This window comes from Grus americana, chromosome 18, assembly GCF_028858705.1.
Source record: "Grus americana isolate bGruAme1 chromosome 18, bGruAme1.mat, whole genome shotgun sequence".
Classification (NCBI taxonomy): domain Eukaryota; kingdom Metazoa; phylum Chordata; class Aves; order Gruiformes; family Gruidae; genus Grus; species Grus americana.
In genome coordinates this window covers 9,112,420-9,137,910 of record NC_072869.1, presented here as the reverse complement: position 1 = coordinate 9,137,910, position 25,491 = coordinate 9,112,420, and the positions used below count along the sequence as shown (strand labels likewise).

At 41.1% G+C, this 25,491-nt stretch overlaps 1 protein-coding gene across 20 annotated transcripts in view; it reads left to right on the top strand.

Moving 5' to 3' along the window:
• TNRC6C (trinucleotide repeat containing adaptor 6C) overlaps positions 1 to 25,491 on the top strand; it is a 214,776-nt gene that overhangs the window by 151,640 nt on the left and 37,645 nt on the right. For all 20 annotated transcript variants that reach the window (XM_054846203.1, XM_054846190.1, XM_054846197.1 and 17 more), the window contains 2 exons: positions 5,907 to 6,233; positions 22,269 to 24,860. In XM_054846203.1, the coding sequence (XP_054702178.1) occupies positions 5,907 to 6,233; positions 22,269 to 24,860 (2,919 nt within the window). The remainder of the gene's footprint in view (positions 1 to 5,906; positions 6,234 to 22,268; positions 24,861 to 25,491) is intronic.

Below are 25,491 nucleotides of genomic sequence, written 5' to 3'. Positions count from 1 at the left end.
TTAAGTACTGATAATTATTACAAGCAAGCTCATTGTTTAGTGTATGTACAGCTCTCAGAATGTGGAATAAGCAGATACCCATCACAAACATCTTAAGAGCAAGCAATCTCAAGGCTTTTATTTTACGCCTTTAATTGTATTTCTACAAGAGGCTTTCTACTTAAATGTTTTTGCTTTAGCTCTTTAATCATGTGCTAGTTATGAAAATCATTTTGTATTAAATCCTTTCCCCCATGCATTTGAAATCATATTTTTAGCATTAAAGCAAATTTAGCCATAAAGGCCACATTTTTAATTCCTGGATTTCAGACAGCTGCCCACATAGCATTAGCCGTGACAGTGTATTACTTTCAGGTGAAAGGGTCGACAGGCTGCTCCTTCGGGGACCGGCAAGGTCCCTCTATAGATTGGCAGGTTGGCCCTTGGGGCTGATTAAACGTATAGCGCACAGAGCATCAGTGTTCTAGGCAGCCCCTGCTGACCACGGGCACCGCCGTGCTGGATGTGAAGGTTGCTGTCTGGTTATACTTTCTTAGCCTGCAGTTTGCTAAAATATTAATGTCTTTGTACGTGGTATGTTCTGCAAGGGATGGATAGCTGTCATCTCAAAATACGGCTGTGGTAGGAAGAAGAAGGTCTAAATGGTTTATAAAAACGCTCTTAGAGCGAATATCATATGGCAATTAATAATTAGGAAATCTTAATGTAGGCACTTGGAATGGGAGATGTTTCTCACAGTGCATATCAAATGAAAATTGCTGCTTAAACATTGCCGAAGATGACTTTGATAAATAGGTGTTGAGTTTTGTCGAAGAATACAGTTGAATTGTCCGTGTAACGTACATTCTCCAAATATTGTTGCTGTGTTTGAAGACTAAATTGGAAGGCTAAATTCTAGCCTGATACGAAGCTGGAATTTGGGAATCAAGCCTATTCCTATGATGTTGTTCACACTTTTAGCTTTAATTCCTGTCACTGGTGTAATTCAACAGTTATTTTCCAGCTACCATGATTTGTATACACAGTATTCTTGCAAGAGCTTCCATTTAACTAGTCTTAAAGAGATTTTGATGTACAAAATAAAAACCACTTTGATTAGAAAAAAACTCCAGTAATATTAATATGCAGAAATATTTTTATTCCAAAGTACAGTGTGCTTGATATTTTGATTTTCTTTGTTCTTTTCTCTCATCTGTGATTCAGAAATGTAGAGGGAAACATTGTTTCTAACGGTGAAACTGGGTTTTTCTGGCCACACCTTTGTAATGGAATAGCTTTGTTAATTTACATTAAAGCAAAAAGTGTTGTGTGTTCTATGACTTCCATTAGTGGTGGGGTTTTTATATATGCACACCTATTTGGAAGTATCAGATGCTATACAGTACTGAGAATAATACAATGCTTTTTAAAAAGCAGCCTGCCTTGCTCTCTGAAATACATTTCCAATTAATTAATATTCCTTAAGAAAATCTTGGGGCCAGACAAATATCGACTCTGCTGGCATGGTGCCAGTTTGTAGTTTAATTCTGTTGTACACTTCTTGAATTCCATGGAAAAATCATTTCTTAGTTTAAAAAAAAAAAAAAAAAGGCAAATCAAAGCAGGCTCTCGTTTCTCACCCTGCCATTCGATTGTCTCTTCCAACCTTTGTTCCCAGCCGATGGGGACCTGGGAGTGCTTCAGTGCTTGATGGCCAGAGCTGAGCTGAGCTCGGTGGGACGTGGGGTGGCAACGTGGGGGAGCAGTCCTCACCCCCACCCGCCTGCCGCCTCCTGCCCGTCCCTCTTCCTCCCCTTCCTTGCCGTTCTCTCCCATCTGCTGGGCCAAGGCTTGGTATCCAAGTTGGGGAAACTTCCTGGCTGAAAAGGTTTTGTATTTTTGGTAGGTCAGACTACGACTGGAGCGCTCTTTCTGAATCTTGTGGCCGCAGGCAAATCACGTACAGCTTCATCCTTTGCAGAAGTACTTGAAGTGTCAGTGTTGGTAAATGCTTATGTCTCTAATAATAGCAGCAGTAGTAACAGTAGCAGTGGTAATAATAATAATAATAATAATAATAATAATACCACCCCTGGATCTCGTAATTTTCCCATTTCTGCTCTCTATTTCTCAAATGAAATAGAAATGCACACTTTCTTCAAAAACATAAAAAGTGATACTACTTAATTATCCTTTCAATTTGTCAAAGGCGGCAAAACTAAGCAGGAGTTAGCTTTTGATACAACTTCAAGTTTGCACAACAGGCCCTTAGATAAGTGCACACACGAGTCCCAGGGGCTGCCGCCTTCCTGAACCCAGGATGCTGGACGGTGAGAGCCTGAGCCCAAGCCGTGTTTTCCGTGCACAGCGTGTTCGGTACCTGCCGGGCCGGCGGTGGTGGTGACCCGCAGCAGCTCTGCGTGGCTCCGTGGCAGGCTGTCCAGAGGGCTGGAGGGAGATTCGTCTCTGGAGGGACTGCTGTTCACTGAGAGGATCGGCTGAATTCATAGGTTCTACTGCAACTTTTTTAAAGGCCAGGTGGAATGGTAGACAGGACTTAAAAAAAGACCCATTAAAAGTACATAATATTTTATATCAAGTGGGTGACATCTATTGCGGAAACAAAATAGTTTTCACGTACATGTTGAATATGTAAATTTGATATTTGAAATGAATTATTCTGCATTTCGTGACATTTTTCATCTACTTTTTTAATTGTTGGAGTTAGGAAAAACTGTTCCAAAGCTGGTGGTATATTTTGAAAAGGCAAAAAGGGTTTTATTCTCTGCTCTTCAGATATTACTAGTACTTCTCTAATTCTTTATATTCAAAGTTCCTTTTTTGTTATAGAAATAAGCATAGGTGAAATTATTTAGGCTTCCAAAATAAAAGTCTTGGAGAAGCAAAGTGCTGCTGTCAAACCAGGCATATTTTTGCTTGTCCAAGCCCCTGCTGGCTTTGAAACCACTCTCGACCCACCTTGCTGCCTGTTCCGTACTTGTGTGTGGAAGTCGATCTGTTTTCCAGGCAAGTCAGACCCGGAGAGAGGCCGAGTACTGGTTTATAGTGTACCTATAACGGCGGGAGACGCAATTCATGCTTGTCGGACACGGTTGTGATAAGCTGGAGGAATACTCGGGTCTGTGCGTCTAGCGAGCTCAGAGGTTTCATCCGGGCGGCCGGGCGGCTCTGGGAGATGCTGCCAAGTGAGCTGAGCAAACCGGCACGGTTCCCAGCCAGCCGTACCGCTCTGCTCCTGGGACCCCTGTCCCGGCTCCCTCGTGGCTGTTCCCAAAGGGACTCGGCACTGCTGACCTCTCTGCAGGCTGTGCCGGCAAATTCCGCTCCACGCCAGGCAAGGTCAGTATGTAGCATATCAGATATATGCCTGGAGTGCGAATGTAGAAGACTAAGGTGTCCTGAAATACTTGTTACAAAGGTTTAGGTAAAGACCACGAGGAAACAAAAGCTTTATGTGAGCACTGAATAAGCTGGTGGATCAGGTCTTTGAACTCGTTTTATGGGCGATCCTTAGAAGCCTGAAAATTTATGCTTTCCTGACTATAGGCAGTGTGATTTGATGTTAATATTAGCAGTCTCGCAGCCAAAACTGAAAAACTGCTGAATTAAAAAAAGCGGTGGGTGCTCTAGATGGGTACAGTAGGTTACCGTGCAGTTTAAATGAGCGTTCTGTTCAATACCAAATGGTCACATCTCCTCTTTCTTCTCCTCCCTCCTGTTTCAAACCATTCAGAAGATGTGTTACAGTAAAAGGTTCAAGTACTGTAACAGGCAGTGCGTTTTGCCTAAGTAGAGAATAACCAGAATTTATCCTTATTTTTAAAACTTAATGCTATTTTAATTCCAGTAGTGTTTATAGGACATTGTATTTTGTCCTGGTAGTAGAGAGGAGGCTAAAACTATGGAAAAGGAACACTTGAGACAGTATTTAATATGTTTAAAGGTTTTAGACTTGAAAGATTTGAGGAAAGCTGGTTACTTTCATGCGAAAATACTGATGTACAAATAACCATATAAATTTATTTCTCTGCAATGTAAACTGCACTTACAAATTCTTGTCTTCAGCCTATCCTATAGACTGTTCAACACATTTATTAAATCAGAAGATGGGATACGCTGAGGTGTTCTTTCTGTCTTAGCGTGAACTGGTTGGCTGGTTTGGTACTTGTAGCAGATGCGCTCTACGTTTACTGGGGAATTAGCCCCTTTCTGTGAAAGACAAAAGCTTTTTTATCATTAAGAGTACTGCTAACATTGATTAAAATAATGTTCACGTTTTACACATTGGAATCCATTTTGCAGCTGGAGTGGAGTCGTCCTTACTACAGATAAGCAAGATTTCCCTTAGTCTGCTTGTGATACAGGGAAGAATAACGTTGTGGGCTTGTTTGTCCTTGTGCCCGTTCACCTGTGCTCTTGCAAGCGCGTAGCTTGGTATAAAACCGAAGTGTGGTGGTTGGCTTCTTTCAGGTACTGCACTGCAGGGTCAGTTTAGGAACGAGGAGTGCTTTGCAGAGACACGCTTGGGATGTGACTTTGCAAAGTGCAGCAGTGGTTCTTGTGCTCTTCAGTGAGATACAGTAACTTGGTGGTTTTGTAAGACATTGGATTAAAAAAGTATCTCCCCAGAACAGATTTGTTGTGGCAAAAGAGTTGTGTAAGTCATCCAGCCTTTCCAATGAAAGGAACTAATTATGACCAGAGTTTTAATCATAACTTTTGAAAACATAAGTACCATATTTTTGAAGTCCTTAAATATTATTTATTGAATAAATTGCCTGTGAGCATAATTTTCTTTTTAAATCCCAATACATGGAATTTATTTGTGCATCAATGTACGTACAAAGTATTTGCACATGCGTCTACAGATTGAGTAAAGCAGGAGTGACACAAATTAATCTTTACTTCAAAACTTTTCTTACAGCTTTTCATTATCGGGAAACTTTCCTCCCCTCTAATATACACTCCTTTTCAATTGAATTAATTTTCTGAAATGCAAATTTCACAGTATGCTCCTTTCTGTGTCCTAATAACTCTTCCAATTTTAAAAAAAAAGTTATTGTGCCACTATTTCTTGTTTATATTATTTTTTCCTGCACGTTATTTCAGCATAACAACCATTATTTCTAGCCATCCTTTTATTTACTGGGCTTTTACTTTACTGTTCTAGGGGGTGTGTTATTTGACATCTTGTTTTGACAACAATCCGAGATGTCTTAGAAATGCTGGAAGTGAAAACATCTAAGAAGTTTTTTCACTTGCTCTGTGGTAGAGTTAATAGGAAATCAGTATTTTTCTTCGTAGTGTTGTACTTTCCTAAACCATACTTGGTATAAACACGCAGACGCATGCACAGACATACACATTTGTGTCTATGGGAGTGTTGACATGAACTTGGTTGTGTGTATATAGATCGCTCTGGCTTCAGCCTATATGCTCTCTCTCCTCTCCTTATGCAGCGGGTACCAGATACTTACAGTAAACAACTTCTCTGTTCCGTGCTGCTGATTCTCACACAGCCTGGGAGGTGTGTGAGAGAAGGCTGGGGGGTTGCACAGTTAAAAAAAGACGTGTAGACTCTCACGGAGTTGGGCGTGAAGCCTTTGTCAGCTCTATTCCATTACATAAATTTTACAGCCATACAAAATCAGGTTTTTAGATGTAGATTTCAAAATTGTTATGTTAAATTTTTCAGGAGGCTGCTCACATAGTAAACTAGCCCTGAGTTCTGGTCGTAACACTTCTCTATTTAGAATATATTTTACGTATTTTATAGCCTACGTTTTGCCAACTGTTGTTTGAGAGACTGAAAAACATTATCCCTTTGCTTAGTTACAGGAAAAAAACCAAACCAAACCCACAACTTTTCTGATATTAAAGCAATTTTTGTTTTTGTTTTACTGTAGTGCCAGAACCTATTAAGACCAGTTTAAGCCAGCCCCAACCTGCCGGTACCGGTACCAGTACTTCCACCAGCACTATTACCAACAGCAGCAATGGCAAGCGTGCGTCTGCTAATGGGCAGCAGCCAGCCGCGTCCCGTTACCTGCCTCGTGAGGTGCCTCCACGCTTCCGCCAGCAAGAACAGAAGCAGCTCCTAAAGCGGGGTCAGCCACTGCCTACGGGGACTCTGACCGGCACCAGCCCAGCACAAGGTACTGGACAAGCAGGGGCGAGTCCTCCTCCCCAGCAAGGAGCAGGTGGGCAGCATCATCCCAGTAAGACCCCAACAGGTAAGAATTGAAATCCGGTGGGATAGCGATTCATTTGTTCTGTAGTTATGCCCTGCACTGTTAGCAAGGGTGTTGCAAAAAATGTTAAGGAATGTTAAGAGTTGTCTTAAAATAAGAGGATTTAAAGTGAAGTTCTACGCTGTTCTTTTTTCTTACAGAATAGATTATGTCATTTCTAGGGTTCAGTTCTAAAAAGTTTTCTTCTTTATTTAGATGCTCAGGCCTGTGGGGTCTTTTCCCAGTTTTTTTTTTTCCTGTTTCTTTGATAGTTATAATGGATATGACCTTCAGGACGTTCATATATTTCTTTCATGATCGTTCTTATAGAAGCATTGTTATTTTGGGTATTTCCAAGTTTTTGCCTATCATTTTGGCAATTTTAACGTTCTTTAAAGAGAGCTTTGCATATAACTATATGTAAATCAAAAAGAGGAACATTGCTTGCGTTGCGTTGTGACACTTTTATGCCTTTACTTGCTTATTCTCTCAATCGTTATTTTCACGTCAGGAAAATAATATTTTGGGAAAAGTAGTTTGGTATCGCAGGCCTTTCTACCACTTCATTCCATCCTTTCCAGATAGACACCCCCGCCTTTTTTGGCTGTTGGAAATAACGTATTGAGGAGTAAGTGTCTTAGCTACCTTCTTTCCTCTGAGGCTGGCTGCTGAGAAAATAAGCAGCAGCTCTCTTCTTATTTGCCCTTCTGTGCTACAAGTCAGTAATTGGTATAAATCACCTTTTTCATCACTGCTGTGTATGTATGTCGTGTTAGGCAAAGCAGGGAGTGTTCTAAGGTACGTTATCTGTGGCTTAGAAAAAGTTATCTGGACCAAGTCACAAGGGGGTTTTTGATATCTTGAATATTAGTAATTTCTGTATGATCTCAAGTATTACTCATTATCACTCATTAATGCTGTCAGACATCACAAAATTTGGATCTGAACTGTCTGCAGTTTTTCCCTTTGGGCATTAGTGAATCTTTCGCTATTTTTGCTGTTCTTGCTGCTGTGATACTGAACTCCAGCAGAGAAAATTATTTGGTGTTGTCCTTAGAAGTTTTAGTTAGATAAGAAAATAATCTCTCTCAGAAGTTATAGCTTTAATGGTTATCGAGATGCTTTTGAAAATATCACTCTGCTAGTCCCCAGAAACACAAATCTGAAAAGGCAAAATAAAACAATTGTTTACTTACTTAAAATGTTGGATTTTTGGGGACGGGCAGAGGTTCTGCCCCTGTATTCTGGAGTCTTTGGCTTTAGTGAGATGGAAAGTAATGAGTTCCCACCAGTTAGAGCAGCATTCTCATCTTTGCAAGTCACAGTTCAGCAGGGACGGTGGCCGACATTTATGGCTTCTTTTTGATTTGGAGATGTTTGTTAATCATCAGGTTAATGTTTTGTGTTAGAGATATATATATATGTATGTATGTATGTATGTGTAAATTTAGATGTTTATTTTATTTTCAGAAATCTATTAATTATTGATATGGTAGAGACAGACTGAGCAATTCAAGTGGCTGGCTGAGGGTCAGTATTAGTCTTCTCCCAAGCATCGTTATAGACGTATCCGAAACATCTTTGCTTGATCTCAGGAAACATGCTGTATAAAATAAGCACTTGTTTCTGTAGTTTCTCAGCCTGGTAACTATCAGCAGATGTTTTACACTGTTGAATTAGTTTGCTTTTTGACTCTCTTGCTACTTTTCTGTCACTGTCGGAAAAATTCAGAATAGAGTAAAAGCTAGTACAAATGGGAGGAGGAGGAGTGAAGCAGCTTTTCCGCTTCATATTCTATTCCATATTGCACAAAACAAGTTAACTATCAAATTCTTAGCAAAAGTATTACTTGAAAGCAATTAGTGCACAGAGTCAGAATCATCAGGTTGTTGTTTACTATGTAAAGTGAAAACAAAAGCTTTCAAAGGCACCTGAAAATCTGTGCACAGTTCTTGAAGCAGGGAAGAGAATCTTAGACAAGCTAAATGCTTGGCTATTTTCTTGTCTTCTGACAGCAAGAGGTTGTGTTTTGAGACCTGCATCTTCCTCGTAGAAAGAACTTGCTGAATACTAGAGCTCATTTATTTCTCTTTCCAGCAGGTGGAGCATCAGTGCATTCACTAACTGCAAACAGTTCCAAGAGAAAAAAAATAAATTTATCTAGCTCAGTTTATAACCACGACAGCTGTGTGCCTGGCTGCTTTGTGCGGCCGAGAGGGGAGTATAGAGTATCTCACTCCTGAGAGACCTTTGTAGCCATGAAATACGTATAATGACAGTCTTATTTAGTGTCTCATGCTGGCTTCATCTTCACCTTGACAAGCATAAAGAGCAAAGAAGTACGAATAGGCAGGCAAGGCCAAAACCTTTTCAGCTCAGCTGTTAGGATTTGAGTAACTATTAGCCTTAGAAAAAAATTTGGGATTCTATATCCTGAAAACCTCCAGCACTTAAGTTATGAAATTCAATTTCCATGAAATTGAATGCAAACTCAGTCATATTCTTGTGAATATGAAAATAAAGGACTTTAAACATGAGGATTCTGACTGAGCAGTATGTTGTCAGAAGGAAATGTTTCACCGTCCTCCTGTTATCATCGGTTGGAACTGTATTCCTTTAAATGTCTGACTCTGGTTCCCTGGATATTTCATTTACTGAAGAGGCTTTGCAAGTAAAAGTTCTCTGGGGAAGTGAAGAAACAAAATAATCAAAGTTGTCTGGAAGAATCGGTGTAGGTACCTGATCCATGTATAAACAGGCATTTTATCTGCGAACAGTGCCTGTGTTGTAGAAGAGCGGTCACTTCATGAACATTATTACACATCTTCAAAGTCCAGAGGCAGTCAACGATACGCCAGTGCCGAAGGCTTTCTCCCTCTCTGGTAACCTGGTTGCCTAACCACAGCTTGTTAGACCTGTGCTGGATTCTGCCCAAGCACGTCTCTATACGTGGCTTCTTTATACTCGTGAAGCACAATAGTGACGTATCTTTTGATGGATAACCTGGTATTAATCATGATTAAGAGCCAGGATCGCCGTAAGCTAGCAGCTTGTATCCAGAAGATGCTTAATATGAATTCATGTCTGTAGCTTTTCTTTTTATAGGGTCATATTCCTTCATAGTTAACTTGAAATTATGCAACCACATTCCTTCCAGGCCCTATTTATAACTACCTGGATACAAGGAAAGGTTGTTAGAGACACTGCCAGCCTCTTCACTGTAAAAATCACGCTATTTTATCTCTTTATTCTCTTATCAGCAGTCTCTGTTATCTCTACTGCCTTGGCCTATCCAAAAGACTTATCAGAATGCTACCTGCAATGTCATGAATTAAAAAGGATGTTCTGCCAATGTAAGGCAAGTGGGCATTAATGACCACTAATATATTCTTTGTCAGGTTTATCATCTGGAAATATCAGTGAGGTGGATGACAGTAGTGATTTTTTTGTTTGTCTTTTAAGGTAATCTCTAAAACATTAACTAGACTGTTAAGAAATTAAACCATTTCAAATTGCATAGGATATTTTAGAAATCTTATTCCTTGAAAACAGTCTTTCATTTATTGTTAAACATTATGCAACTATTTTCCTCTAGTGCTTTAGAGCATTTTCTGTAGAATAGTTATTTGTCTGGAACTTACATCTTAAGCTACAAGGCTTGTTCTTGACATGCCCCCTCTGTAATCCTTCTCAGGATTACACTGAAGGAAAACTGTATCTGTAATTTATGGGCAGTATTCTAGTATCTAGTCTAGTTTGTTATTTTTACTTAAAGATGGAGCTTTTTATCTCTTCCCTCCGCACTTTGTCACCTAACTGCAATGAATGTGGTGAATAGTTACCTTCCCTCATTAAGGTGTGAGGCATTAATGGAATGATCCTTTTGCCATGTGATCTAAAAGAATTAAGGTAATGGGAGATTAAAAATAGCAGGTAATATATCCTTCTTTGTTTCTTTACAAATTATGAAGTTTGTATAGGAGTCTCCAGGCAACCACTGTGTGTTTGATGATTATAAGAACAAAGATCAAAAGAAGTAATCAGTTTTTCTTGAAGATGCCTTTCACTTTTCTGCAGTTCAGCACTGTGAAACCAACCTCCATCAACTCAAAAGAAACGCACCGTGTCCTGCAGGAGTCATGGTGAAACTTCTGCGCTTCTTTTGTATTGGCGAGTAGTGTATTTTGTGGAACGGATCTGTAACATATGTTTCTGAAGTCTAAAAAGAAATGAAAGCAAGTAATTCATGCAGTAGTCAAAATGAGAGAACACACAAGCATTGTGGAAACTGTAGAGTTACACTTTTAATTTGTTCTATCTGTTGTTTTCTGGGAAGTGAGAATTTGACAGCAGTTACAGAGATTTATTTTCCTGCTGTGGGCTGATGCCAGATTCTGTGGTGAATTTTTCGCTTCTTTTCTATGAAGCTGGAAGTTTTGTTGTGTGTTTTAGGATTTCTTTAGCTGCAGTTTGCATATTTGTGCTTGTGGCATGGTATGTGCATGCTGAAATAAGTGTTGTGGGCAGTTGGAAGTTGCCGAGTGCTGTTCTGTGGCAGGTTAAGTCTTCTTATAAATCCATTTGTATTAACTTTGGTTTTGATAATATTTTTAGGAAGCATGATTAAAAAAACCACAACTGCTTAATGTTAAAATCATGTCTGGCAATACTTGTTTCAATCATCCAATCCTTGAACTGTGGGTTACTTTAGAGTTCCTTCTAATAGGGCAATTTTATATGGTTGTAAAGTCAAATTTGGAGAAAAGTTTTAGGGACAGATAATCTCTCTTCTAAAACCAGTCAATATAGTTGGGAAACACAGATAAGCTGTGACATAGAGTTGTTTCATCAGATCCAGGCAAAGTAGTAGTGACCTTCAAGCTGAAGGCATGTTTGACCAATTGTCCAGTTTAGCTTATTGTTCTTTGTGATGACTGCAGGTGAGGCATGTGTATGTTCTCTAGCATATGAATAAAGTTTCATTTCAAAAGTTTGAAATAAGATTTAGCTTGATTTCCTGGAGACATGGCCAACAGGCTGATTTTTAATGAGTAAAGCACATGTGAAAACTGCCTTTATGGAAATGATTTGCTGAACTTTATCTCTTTGGGCCCATACTTTGTAATTCCACTAACAGAGTGTCTTTGTTGGCAACATATTATGGTGGTTTTGCTTTTAGTTGGAAAGTTACAGAATTAAAATAAAAAACTTTAGAAATTGATTTATTCTGGATCTTCCATAAACAGCGTTTTTCATATGTAATATTTAAAACGCTAAACACTATAGAGTAGAAATCAGGAATTAGGTAGTATATTTATTCATCTTGTTTGCACATTTTCTATGTATATCATTTCACACTTTTATAGCAAATACACTTTAAAAAAAGTATACTACATAAAACCTGGAAGATGTGCAATGTTGGATCGTGGCTGTTGATCTTGAATGAAGGAACTAGCATGGTGATGTTTCTTTGTAAACACACGAATTGGCTATTTCTGCTACTTTGTGGAAGGTAACTGTGTATAGCAAACACATAATGTTTATCTGCAATAAAACTCCTCTAACAGCTTTCAATTTTTACATCACTTGACTAGATGTTGGCCATAATTTACGGAGCAGTTCACTGTACAGCTCATCACTACACACAAGGTTTCTGCAATGTGGCTACGTAAGGGTTTGCATACTAGTGGGATCACATTTGATGTTATGTTGTTTGTTTAAAAAAATATGGAAATTACCAGCATTTGTTTTGATTACATCTTTTGCCAGTAGTCTCATTGAATTAGCATTGTAAAAGGATGTTCAGGTCCCACCAGAGGTTGCATAAGTGGTGATTACATTTCTTTCTTGTTTTCTTTTTTGCCTCAGGGCTTTTTTAAGCATTTGGTAGTGCTTGTTGTCTGGTACATGTCCCTGGAAATTGGGCAGTGTTACCAAAGGTCACTAGTGACAGGTATGCATTTAGCCAAAAGGAAGTTAAAACCTGCATCATACAAGGACAAAAACGTAGCAGTTAACGTGGAGATGGGATCTAGCCAGTAGGTACTGTCTGGATGTTCTCCTGAGTGGTGAATGTTTTCTGAAATGCAGTAATGGGAAAGTGTGTGGCAGTAAGTCTCAGCTAGTAAAGGGTTTTGTCTCCCATGTAAATTTTCAAAAATTCCACATAATGCTTTGAATATAGATAGAGAAGTGGCAAGCTCTGTGTAGCACAAATACGGGCATTATGAATGAAAAATTGTGGTAAAAACTCATCAGTAAACTAATCTTTGGAATGAATTTTTCTGTATCGTGTATGTTATCTGACATCAGGCAGCAGAGCGTGAAAAATAAATCTGCTGCTTTGAATCTATTTGACAGCAATTAGAATTTTTCACCGGGAGAAGGAAGAAGTTACTTACCCTTTTACAGATTTCTCTGAGATGCCTTTGTAGTTTTGCTGTGCTCACTTTCAAAGGGTGGAGCTGTGCAAAAGCATGATGACTCAAAGGCCACTGCATCCTACCTCTAGCCTCACTGTAGATGGCTGTGCTCTAGGGAGAGCCAGATCCATGAACTGCCTGGGTGTCTGGGGGGGGAAGAGGTCAGGAGACAAAGAGTCTGGCAAGTTGTTAAAAGGTGCAGATGGCAGTTCTCTGACAAAGCACGTGAAGAGTCCAAGGAGCAGGACCTGTCTCTGCTGACGAAGTAGAAGGTAGAAAGCAACTAGCTGAGGTCAAAGTGACCAGGGAATAAAGAGTTTGGTCCTTGGGAAGAGCAGAGAGGGAGAAACAGCATGTGAAAATTACCGGAAAGCTGAATTTGTACGGCTCAGGAAACACGTATGATGCTGCAAGAAAGAAAACCCAAAGAAGTTTGTAGCTGTTGGAAAAAAACCCAAAGAACAAAAAGATAACACTTTCATAAGTCCCTTAGTAGCAAAAGGAAGGCCAGTGGAACTGGTCCGGTGTTCAGCAGGGAGAACCATTAAGAGATGGCACCCAGAATACTTTAAATGTCTTTTCCCTTCATCTGTAAACTAGTGATTGCCTTGGAACTAAGGCTGCAGTGAGCTAGAGTACTTAAGGAAGTAAAATGTTTCCAATTGTCTGGAAGTGATGAAATTCATAGTACACTTCACTGAGGATGGGTTGGAGCAGTCTGGCCCACCGGTCTTCTTTCAGGGGGTGAGAACTATTAAACAGAAGATAAAACAACCGATGGTAAAAGGTGAGAAAGAAGAAACTGAGGAATTACAGATCAGAGTAGTCTGCTAGAACAATACTAGAAAAATAACCAAAGCAGCTATTTCTGTGCATTAAGAACTTTGCAAGACAGAAGCCCAGAGCCAACATGGGTTTGTGGAGAGCAGGTCGTGCCAAAGGAGAGAGTTTCCTGCCAGCAGTGCGACAGGCACTGCAAAATGGGTGGGAAAAATCACGTCCTAGAAGTCAGCTTTGTACAGCCTTTGACAGACTTTCTCATGATGGATGCGTGGTGGTGTAAATAACTGGGAAGTATAAGATGAAACTATAGTAAGAAGTGTCACAGCTGCTCCGGAAGCTGCGGACAGGGCGTAGCTATCAGGCCTTACTGGCAAAATGAGAATGTTTTGAGTGAGAGTGCAAATTTGTACTCTTTGATATTTGCATCAGTCTTTTGGCTATAAACAACAGCCTTCATTAAATTTTTGAATGGTACCAAAGTGGAGAAGAGTACAAGGCAACTGGAAGACAAAATTACAATATGGAATAGTGGTGACAGAATTGTGTAATTGAATAAGAAATAGAGAAAAGGGACGGGTTCTTTATTTTTACCAGAGTTGCTCTATACACAGATATGGTTACATGAGTATCATGCTGCAAAAATGGGTCTGGAGTTGGTCACAGGATAAACCAGATTAATGGTGTCACACCATTGAAGAGACAACAGACATACTGAGGGATATAAACGGTATTGCTTCCCATGAGCGCTTCTGATAAGGCCTCTGAATACTGAGTCCAGTTTAAGGTACTGCACCTTCAGAAGGACGTGAACCAGCTGGAAGAAGCGCTGAGGAATGCAACAGAGATCTTGAAAACAAGCCTTGCAAAGAGTGAAGGAATTGGAGCTGCCGAGTCAAAGGAAGACTGGAATTAGAAATGCAGAAACACCTAAATGACTGCTGTAAGGAAGAAAACAGTATGTTCTATATGGCTGTGATGGAACAGATAAGAAATAATGGGCTTAAATTTCAACAAGGAAGATTAAGGTTAGACATTAGGAAAAACATGCCAATATGAAACCTATCTTAAGAAGTGAGAGAACGCTTGGGAATGGGCAGGCTCTGTTGCTGGAAGGCTTCCGTGGTGGGCTGGGCAAATGTCCCAGTGCGTTATCGGGAATAGTCGCTTACATCAGGCAAGTGGTCTGCGTAGCCTCTCCAGTCCCCTGGTTTACTCTTCGGGTCTGTATAAAGATTTCAAATTTATGAGACACATGCCCTGTCAAGGTTGCTACAAGATGGGGCACGTGGAAGGGAACAGAGGCTCTCTGCCAGCGCAGGCTGGAGTGGAAGCCGTGCGGTATTTTGCCCCCAAAATTTGGTGTGGGTTCTGACTTGGGGTTCTGCGTTGCCTTCCTGTGTAGCCCTGTCTGTTAAACACAGTACCCTTGACTTGGTGCCCTTTATAAGCACCTACCTCCATAAATTGAAGTTGGTTACAGGCAGTTTATCTTATAAGAAAAATAGAAGGAACATGGGTAGGTGTCTTACGTTCCCTTCCAGTTTTGACATCGTTTCAACTAATGGAAATTTCAATCATGTATAGCCGGTATTAAAGGAATGTAATATAATAAACAACAACAATATTTTCACTTTAAAGTTACTGCAAACTTGACTGTGAAGCTTAGTTTCTGGTTGCATTTGAAATAGTTTTCTGAATGGAATCAAAACCAAACAGATTTGATTTTCATTCATCTGTTGTTTTTAAAATGAGGTTAAACCCGTCCAGTATTCAGAGGCTATTGCAAAGAAACAGAGAATAAATGTCTTCAGAAGGAAACCCACTATTTTCAGGAGTACTTTAGTGGAACAGTTCTTGAGCCAAGAATAGCAGCAGCGATTGTGCTCTGGTAGTGAAGTGGCAGCAATTCTGAGAATGCAACCAAACCTTTAAAGGGACATCGGTTGTGTGCGATCCACTGCGAAGGGGTGAAACTGCTCACATGAACACCTGACAAGAATTGAAACAGCAAATTTAAAACATGCTCCATTTACAGTGTAATTAATATGTATTTGGGGCATATAGGAGGAAGAGCAAGGAAGCGAGAAAGAAGGGGAAATAATTGTAAAGGGCTGTATTAGACATACTGGAAGTTTGTGTGTAAATTATCCGTTGAGATTGGTATCTATGCATTGATAAAATTTCTCTTTGTGTGTTCCCAGAATTTGTGATGATATTTAGGTCCTGAAAATGTTAAGCTTCACCCCGCTTCTGTTCACCCTCTGTATGTTCACGTGTTTTAAAGAGAACAGTGCTCTCCAGCCTGCGGTTGTGACAAGATGGTCGGTCCCCCCTTCTGCAGGAGGCGAAACCTCCCTGATCCGTGCCGCGTTGTGTAGGGCGGTTCTTCTCCGTGTTTATAAACAACAGCGCCTTTGATTAATACGCTCTCGCGTTTGCCACTTAGATCTTTTTTAGATAGAGGCAGGGAAGTCATTAAGGGCTTGGCCGCACGCCAATATACATCTGGGACTTGGTCTGCTGCTCGCCCGGCAAGCGGTGGGAGCTATGGAGAAGCTGTGTTGGGGCAGGCAGGAGCTGTTTGGGGCAGGCAGGAGGACGTCGGGCAGGAACCGTCATCGCGGCAGGCAGGAGGACGCCGGGCAGGAGGCAGGAGCCGCTGCCCGTGCAGGCAGGAGACGCCGGGCAGGAGGCAGGAGCCGCTGCCCGTGCAGGCAGGAGACGCCGGGCAGGAGGCAGGAGCCGCTGCCCATGCAGGCGGTCGGCAGCCGCCCGCGTCTTCTCTTGGCTGACTTTCAAAAGCGGGAGAAAAGCAGCTAGGGTGCTAATTGTAGCTGGGTCCTGAAGTGAAAATGTTTTGTGACAGTTGAAAGAATTTAAAGAGGAAGGAAGATCGGTTTAGTGTCAGCTGCAATTAGATAATCAAAGCTTAAAAATCCTACTCTGTTGATACCTTCACCTAGAGTTAAGGAGCGGAGCGAGGGGAAGGGGGAGGAGGGCTGTGTGTGGAAAGGGCATTTCCATAGCCAGTGCAACCGAGGCCCGACCGAGCTTGCAGGTTGTCTGGGCGCACGCTTGCACAGAGAGATTTTCTTGGCAGCTCTACAGGATGAGGCTCACACTGTACACAGCCGACATATTGAAGCCGAGAGCCCTGGAGAACGTAGATGCAGGAGTAGAAACAGCTCTGCACACAATGTAGCGTCTCCTAGGATGGTTGGGCGGCTCCTTTCTTCAGGTATTTTATTACCCATCAGCCCTTTTTAGAGCCAAAAAAAAAGAGAAAGTAACCCTAACCCTGAGAAAATAGCATCTGCTTCTGTTAAATCAATTTATTACATAACATTTCAGAGAGAGCGCAGCAGCACAGCGTCCTAAGCTTTTGGCTGCATTTCAGGTTTGATAAAATGGCGTCTTCGCAGTGAGCTGCTTGCTAAAGATATGTTGCACTGAGCAGAAAAATGCAATTATTTGGTGTTTTCTACTGCTGCTTTTGTTTTGGAGAGGTAGCATTTAGTGGAATTTCTGCTAGTAATGAAAACTGTTGTTTATTTTTGTTTGTTTTCTTAATGCATTTAAAAGCTTTCAGCATCAGAGGAAAGGAACTACATTTGAATGTCGTAGTGCAGAAAATTAAAATGGGATAACAGGCTTTCCCACTTGTGTATTTAACTATGGTTTAGTTTTAAAATAAATAAAGCTGCTTTATTCAATGCTTCCATCTCTTTTCTGCCGTTCCACATTATGCACGCTGTGCAAGATTTCAGCTTCCTAACATCTATGAGACTTGTTGTAAGTTAGCTTTGTAAGTGGCTTCAAATAGATGACAGTTTTCAAATTTGTTCTCTGTCTCAGGGTATGCGTAGAACTGGATGTAGCAGGCAGCCTGAAATATTAGCACTATAATTCCCAGATTTTCTACTTTATTATATTTTGTTCTTCAGAATAGATGCTTGTCTCATCTTTTTCTTTTATGAAATCAGGCTACATTTGATCTAGCACTTAAAATGTTTCTGGCAATTCCTATTTAATTCAGATTTTAAAAAATTCATGTATAGTCTTTTAAAGAGCTGCTCATGTTGAATTGAAAACTATTTCTTTTGGGGGGGAGAAAGTAATTTGCCCTTTTTGCTCAACTTCCTACTTGGAATCACTAACCTTTGTGTGACAAGTAACAGCCCTGGCAGGACTGTCACTGGCCTTTGGGATTTTTCTCTCCTGCATGTCAAAGCAAAGAACAGCGTCGTCTGTAATCTGTCCTTTGGGCAGGACAGGACGAGCCAATGGTTCTGGCTGGTTGTTATGCTGACTAACGTGAACTGAAAAATAAAACTAGCAATAAGGGAGGGAGTCAGTATTAGATGGGATTTAAAATTGGATGAGCAAAACTTATTAATAATGTGGTTCTCAATAAAAGTTTATCCCAGGCTTTGCCATTTCGCACCGCCTCCACCGAATACTTCGGTTCCTAAATCAGCTGAATGTTACGTTATAGTTCAGGATGCATAATTTTACTGGGCAGCATTCAAACACAATTACTGCAGTGGAAGTTACGAAGATACAGTTACTTTTGACTCTGCTGAATAAAAATGAAAAGAAATACTACCATAAATGATGTTTTCAGAGGAGGTTTGAAGTTTTGGGTAAACTGCTTGTGCAGGCAAAGTATTTTGCTTTTCTAAGAAATGCGTGCAACAGCTTCTCCCATTTCGCTCTGCTCATACTTTACATTTGTAATCTATGTAAACATTAAACTGATTTTGCAACTAATTCATATTCATTATCAAACACAGCCAAAGATGTTTTCTATTTTTAATAAGTACTAAATTGAAGTTGTTAAGGTACGTTGGGTATAGTATGTAATAACACTGGCAATCTCCTCCCATCCCATTAAGGATATTTAAAACCAAAACAAAACCTTCCTGCTCACTGATAACACCGACAAAGCTGTGCATTTTTCAGGTAGCATGTAGGATTGCAATTTGACAGAAGTTATGTTTGTTTAAAACAAATTTCAGCCGTTATTCTTGGTATTAGCTAATTTTTCCTTCCTGACTGCTGGAGAAATGTTGTTATAAAAGATGCATAATTAAGATTTTCAAACAAAAAGTATTAATTTAAAAATCAGTTACACTTTGTAGTGTCCCAGCACTTGGATTTGCTCACATAAAATACCTGTGGTGCCTGTTCCTGATGCTTTGTTTAAAATCTTTGCTCAGTTCACAGAGGAAGGATAGAAATGCTTCTGGTGGACTACAGTGCTTTTATTTCTGATCTTTGCATAAATAAAGAGGAACTTATTCTTAAGATTTTTTTTTTTAAAAATGAGTTTCCCATTTCAGTCTTAACAGCTTTGAAAATAAAAGGAAATATTTGCAATTTCTATGAAGAATTGGTTTCCTAGAAAGTTGGAGGAAATCTGTGTTCAAAGTAACCCTCAAATAAACAAAAAACCCTCTAGATTTAATCATATAAAATACTTTGCTTTCATTATTTTTCCCAAATGTTTAAAGTCCTTATGGATTAAGTAAGACTGTGTTACTAGTTATTTAATTTATAGGAATGAACTCCTTTTATTCTAGAGAAAAGGGAACAATGTCTTTTGGTTGTTTGCTTCTAGAGACAAGAATATAAAAAGTCCTCTCTTCAGGATCAGTCTGTACTCGAACTCGGTTATGTTTGTCCAGCAGCAAAGTCACAGTTTTTTCAGCTTTCTGTTTATATTGTGATTTTTCTTTTTCACTCTCTCTATTTTACCTGTCCTGTTCGTTACAAGTTTTACAGCAGCAGCCTTTGGTGTTCCAACCAATTAGTCCAGTAAATACTGGGATGTTAGAAGTTATTGCAAGTCTCTGTTTTTGCTGCTTTTTTTTTTTTTTTGACTCTCTGACCTATGAAAGGTAGCGGCATGGTCCCGCTGGCTCCAGCAGCACAGGCACACTGCCGCTCGAGGGGGAGCTTCCTTCTTTTAGATCACCTACACGGAATTACTGTAATCCCTACCAAAGTAACCACTTTCAGATTAGTCGGTGGTTATTGTTGAAGGCATAATCTGAACCTCAGTAAGAGGAACTATGCAGAGGGTATATGAAAGGGAGTAACTATGGAGTTGGCAAGCCTTTGAAAAAGCAAAGGGGTTTGAGCTGCCGGCGCTGCTTCCAAGCCAAACATACTTGGTGTGATACTGTCTGGAGGAGATGTACTTATCCAAGCTGAGGCACTTGGCCATTTTCTACTTTTATTATGGACATCTCTTGGTTTTTATAGTTCTTCCACCTCATAATGTTTTTTTTTTTTCTTCTTGTATCTCTGACTGCTGTTCAAAATCCTGGTATCTTATTTAATGAACCGTTTTGCTCCCTACTCTCAGGAATCTTTCTAAGCTCTTTTGTCATCTTCCATTCCCACCCCTTCCCTTTACTTTCTGTCTCCTAAGTGCTCTCAAACTTGAGCAATCCTTTAACCACCATCTTTGGGGGAGAGGAGAAATGATTAAACGAGCAGCTGCGTTTCATCTCACCTTGTTGGTCTTAGTGCTGTTTTTGTGAGGATTGAGACATCTTGCACTGTGCTCTTGATCCTTCTTCACAAACCTGCCCTGCACGCACGCTCTCGCTCGCCTTGGGCAGCACCATCATTCTCCCACGCACTTGCATATGTAGCTTAGGTTTCGGCTTTGACAAGACCTTTTTATTGGAACAATGTATTTCAAGCCGCTTTTAAATCTTCTGTCATGTCTGAAATGTAGTGCTGAGTCTCACCACCCACCGTGTTGAAAAAAATCCCGCAAAACTCCTCTTATCTGATTCCTTGGTTGCCTCAACTTCTTATCTTCTGGCCTGGACTGCTGTGGCTTTTTTTTCCTTTGTTCATTTCTGCTCTGCTAAAAATGCTGCTTGGCTCATTCCTCTGACCCTGCCGACCCTTTTAAAGTCATTTCACAGCCATCCTTTCCCTTCCATGCCTTATCTAGGATTCTGGTCTCTAACACCTGTGCAGCAAACCTAGATTATCAGGTAAATTTTCAACCTTCTTCATTAGCTCTGTAATGTAATCAGTCGGCTTTATCCAAGAATATGATGATGCTTTCTTCCTTTCTAGCCGTTGCATGTAGGGGAGAGAATCCAGGTAAATCCAAGTGGCTCCTTTCACATTCTCTTTCAGATTTGTCATACATCAATTATTTAGCTCTTTCTGTGAAATGCTAGGCTTTTCCTGACGTCGTGAGAAGACAGGTGATGAGCTAAGACTGTTTTCCCTTCCTTTCTCTAACATTCGTACTTTTTGCTTTAAAAAAAAAAAAAAAAGAAAAAAAGGAAAGCTGCAGTCTTTCCTGGTTTAGCCTGTTCTTTCTTCATCTTGATAAATCTTCATGAGGCAACCAAGTAATCACCCCCCTTTCTTGAACAGCTACAGGTGAAATGTGTGAATAATAAGATTTTATCAAAGAGAGAGCTTTTAATATTCTTGGAACAATTTTTTTTGCAGTATTAGAACACCTCTAATTGGAGGCAGTTAGAGGAGCTAATCACACCAAAATATTTGTGATTTAAATTAATGCATATTAGGCATCCACTGTTAACAGCTTATTTGGGAGGTTCGTTGCATCCGTCTTCCCCACAGAATATTGTTCTTATTCAAATCATAAAAAATAAAAGTCATGTTTTTGCAGATTTATAGCAAGTAAAAATAATTGACATCCACAATTTCAAACTTAGATATATGAAGTTTTCTCCCTTATTTATGCAACTACGTGAGATGAACTGTTCTGCAGATGGTCTCTAGTACATGTCCCTAGGATCAGACCAAATTACTTGCTATAAAATTCCCATCAAAAGAAACTAAAAGGAGTAATTTGTACTAGAAATCTTGTAGAGAGCAATTGAGATAGAAAGTAAATGCAAAAACTTGACCTAAGCATGAGTTCTTAGCATGAAAATGTTGTGTCTTCCAGTTTTACTTTGTACCCTAGCAAGCAATTAGATGCTCAAGAGCTTTTGTTTAATTTTTTGGATTAGCATCTATGTTTGAGGACGTGGGAGGTGCTCTGAAAAGACTGTGTACAGTCTTGATTTTCATTGGTTTTGGGGGAAATTGGACTATGTGCAAGTGCAGAAGAATGTTTAAACTGCATGTAAATCCTTTAAGAGCTAAGTTTCTTAACAAAACCGTCTGTTGTTTAGAAATGTCCAAGTTCGCTGCTAAAATGTAAGTTACAGTAGTGCTGTTTAAATATATAATTGACACTGAATAGTGAAGGGGGCTGTCAGTATTTGTTCCTTTACTTACAGGAAGGGTTGAAAACGTAAATGCAGTATGAATTTAGTGTGTTGAGCGTGATGTGGACGTGTATGTAATATGTCATGGCAGGCAGACACTTTACGTTTTTTATTGGATGCTCTTTCTTTGTGTTTCGCTGAAGAATGAGAATTGTGTTAAAATAAATGGTAAGAGTGTGCTAGATAGTCTTCTGTGGTTTTTTTCCTAATTTGCTTTTTAGATCTTTCACATAGATTAGTGTATTTGCTATCCGTATTTATTGCCTGCTTATTATTTTTACTAGTATACTTCAGGATACAAAACACTTCCGTTGCTCTGTTCTAAAACCGAATTGTTCCATTATTTTAATTGACATTTTTGCTAGATTAGAACAACTAAATATGAGCATCAAGCTTTATTGTAGTGAGGAAAATTGCTGTATTATGTTAGAAAACGTACACTAATTTTTAGCAGAATGCAGCATTGTGACTAGCAATGTAAAATAGTAGTTAATAGAGGGCTTTTGCAGTGCTTGAACCGTGGACTCATTTTTAACCTTGTTGGATCCTTTCAGATCTCAGCCACAGTGGATTGGGAGACCATTATGAGAATTCCCACTGGGGACAGCAGCCCGCTTTCAGGAGTGAAGGCAACTGCAGCTGGGATAAAGTGATAATAGACAGGACTGACAAGGAAGCGTGGCCTTCCATTACCGGAGCTGAGACTGAGTCTGCCTCAGAATGTACTACAGACACTGACTCTGCCTCCAACTGTGGCTCAGAGAACAGTAGCATGGCTACAGGGAGTGCCCAAGGCAACTTCACTGGACATACAAAGAAAACTAATGGCAATAATGGCGCCAACGGAGCACTCGTCCAAAGCACTTCTAACCAGAGTGCCCTTGGAGCTGGTGGAGCAAACGGTAACGGCAACTCGGCCAGAGTGTGGGGAGTGGCTGCGGGCTCCAGCTCTGGCCTAGCTCACTGCTCTGCCAGCGGTGGGGATGGAAAGATGGACAACATGATGGGAGATGGTAGAAGTCAGAACTGCTGGGGTGCTTCCAACTCGAATGCTGGCATTAATCTTAACCTTAACCCTAATGCCAATCCAGCTGCCTGGCCTGTACTTGGACATGAAGGAACTGTGGGAGCAGGCAACCCTTCCAGTATTTGCAGTCCAGTCAGTGCCATAGGTCAGAACATGGGCAACCAGAATGGGAACCCAACAGGCACCTTAGGTGCTTGGGGAAACTTGCTGCCGCAAGAGAGCACAGAACCACAAACGTCCACTTCTCAGAATGTGTCTTTCAGCGTACAACCTCAGAACCTTAACACTGATGGACCAAATAACACTAACCCCATGAACTCTTCACCAAACCCTATCAATGCAATGCAGACAAATGGACTGCCGAACTGGGGGATGGCTGTTGGTATGGGGGCCATCATCCCGCCCCACCTGCAAGGCCTTCCTGGTGCTAACGGAACATCAGTTTCTCAAGTCAGCGGGGGCAGTGGTGAAGGAATAGGCAGTTCAGTGTGGGGGATGTCCCCAGGTAATCCTGCCACAGGAAACAGCAATTCTGGGTTCAGTCAGGGGAATGGAGACACTGTGAACTCAGCATTAAGTGCTAAACAAAATGGATCCAGCAGTGCTGCGCAAAAGGAAGGAAATGGAGCGAGCGCGTGGGATTCGGGGCCTCCCTCTGGTCCTGGGGTACTGGCGTGGGGCAGGGGCGGTGGCAACGGCGGTGTTGGTAGCATGCATTCTGGAGCTTGGGGCCACCCCAACCGTAACACCAGTAACGGTGTGAACGGTGACTGGGGCAAGCCCCCAAACCAGCATTCCAATAGCGACATCAATGGGAAAGGATCAGCAGGGTGGGATAGCTCTAGTGTTACCAGTCCGAATCCTGCCATGCAGCAGGGCAATGAACAAATAAACTCTTGGGCCAAAGCTGCAGCATCTGGCACCACAGCTAGCGAAGGAAGTAACGACAGCAGTGGGAGTCAAAACGAAGGCAGTACTGGGAGGGAGGGGGCTGGAGAGGGCAGGAGGAGAGACAAAGGGATGATAGACCAAGGGCAAGTTCAGTTGCCAAGAAATGACCTTGACCCCAGGGTCCTGTCCAATACGGGGTGGGGACAGACCCCTGTCAAGCAAAACACTGCCTGGGAATTTGAAGAGTCCCCAAGGTCCGAACGGAAGAATGACAATGGAACAGAGGCCTGGGGTTGTGCAGCTACTCAATCTTCAAACTCAGGGGGGAAGAACGATGGGTCCATCATGAACAGTACAAATACCTCTTCAGTATCTGGGTGGGTCAACTCTCCACCGGCAGCTGTTCCAACAAATACAGGTTGGGGAGACAATAACAACAAAGCACCAAATGGCCCAGGGGGGTGGGGAGAGTCAGCAAGCTCTACTACTGTTAATAATGCTGCTGCTGCCAAAAGCGGCCACGCTTGGAGTGGGACCGCAAATCAGGAGGACAAATCACCTACCTGGGGTGAACCTCAGAAACCCAAATCTCAAAACTGGGGAGATGGACAGAAATCAAATCCAAGCTGGACTTCAGGAGGTGGAGATTGGACAGATTCATCATCTGTTCCTGGACACTTGGGTGATGGGAAGAAGAATGGATCTGGATGGGATTCTGACAATAGATCAGGGTCTGGTTGGAACGATTCCACGAGGTCTGGGACCAGTGGTTGGGGAAATGGCACAAACAGCAAGGCTAATACAGGTACAAGTTGGGGGGAATCTTTAAAGCCAAGCCCCCAACAAAATTGGGCTAATAAACCCCAGGACAACAATGTGAGTAACTGGGGAGGAGCTGCTTCTGTAAAACAGACGGGGTCAGGGTGGGTTGGTGGGCCAGTGCCAGCCAAACAAAAAGAGAACTGTGAGGCAACTGGCTGGGAAGAGCCATCTCCACCGTCCATTCGCCGCAAGATGGAAATTGATGATGGTACCTCAGCTTGGGGCGACCCAAATTACAACAACAACAAGACTGTAAACATGTGGGATAGAAATAATCCTATAATTCAGAGCAGTACCACAACCAATACCACCACCACTAGCACCATTATCAACACAAATATGGTTGAACCTCAGCCATCGCACCAGTCAAGTGCCCAGCCGAACCGGTCCCCGCTGCTTGGTCCAGGTATGAAAATAGTTTTATAAGATACCTGATACTAGTACAGATTGCTGAATGCTGTCTGGTTTGATGATCAGTGCGAAATTAGAAATCCTGTATTTATGTCATAGAATAAGTTTATTCAGTTACTCTGAAGAGGTGTTAACTTCTTGTCTTGAGGACAGAACCCATGGAACCTGACACACAAAATCCCATAGTCCACGTGAATATAAGAAATGCTTGAAACAATACCTGGTCAATCAATAATGGCTAGATCCTGAGATTGCTGATCCGTATTTATTTCTTCATGTCTTCCACAGTTACTTAGCACTTTCTTTTAATTGAACTGTTGGTGAGTTTGGGGTCTTTTTGCTAACCTTTTTTCTCTTATTTGTCTTCTGCTACCATTGCTCAGTCTTTGTTCTTGTTTAGACAGTGCACATCTGTTTCTTTTCTGCAAACCATATCTCTTGGCAACAGCTGGTTTTTACCAGTTGCATGAATCCAGGCTGTTGCTGTTTCTCTGTCTTCTGTTTGTTGTCTTTTATGAAGAAACAATTCTCTTCCGTACTTCAGGTCTGAAGCACGGGTAGTATCCTGGACTTTTATGGGATTCTCGTAAAGCTGGATTGGTTAAAGATGTTAATATTCAGGGTGG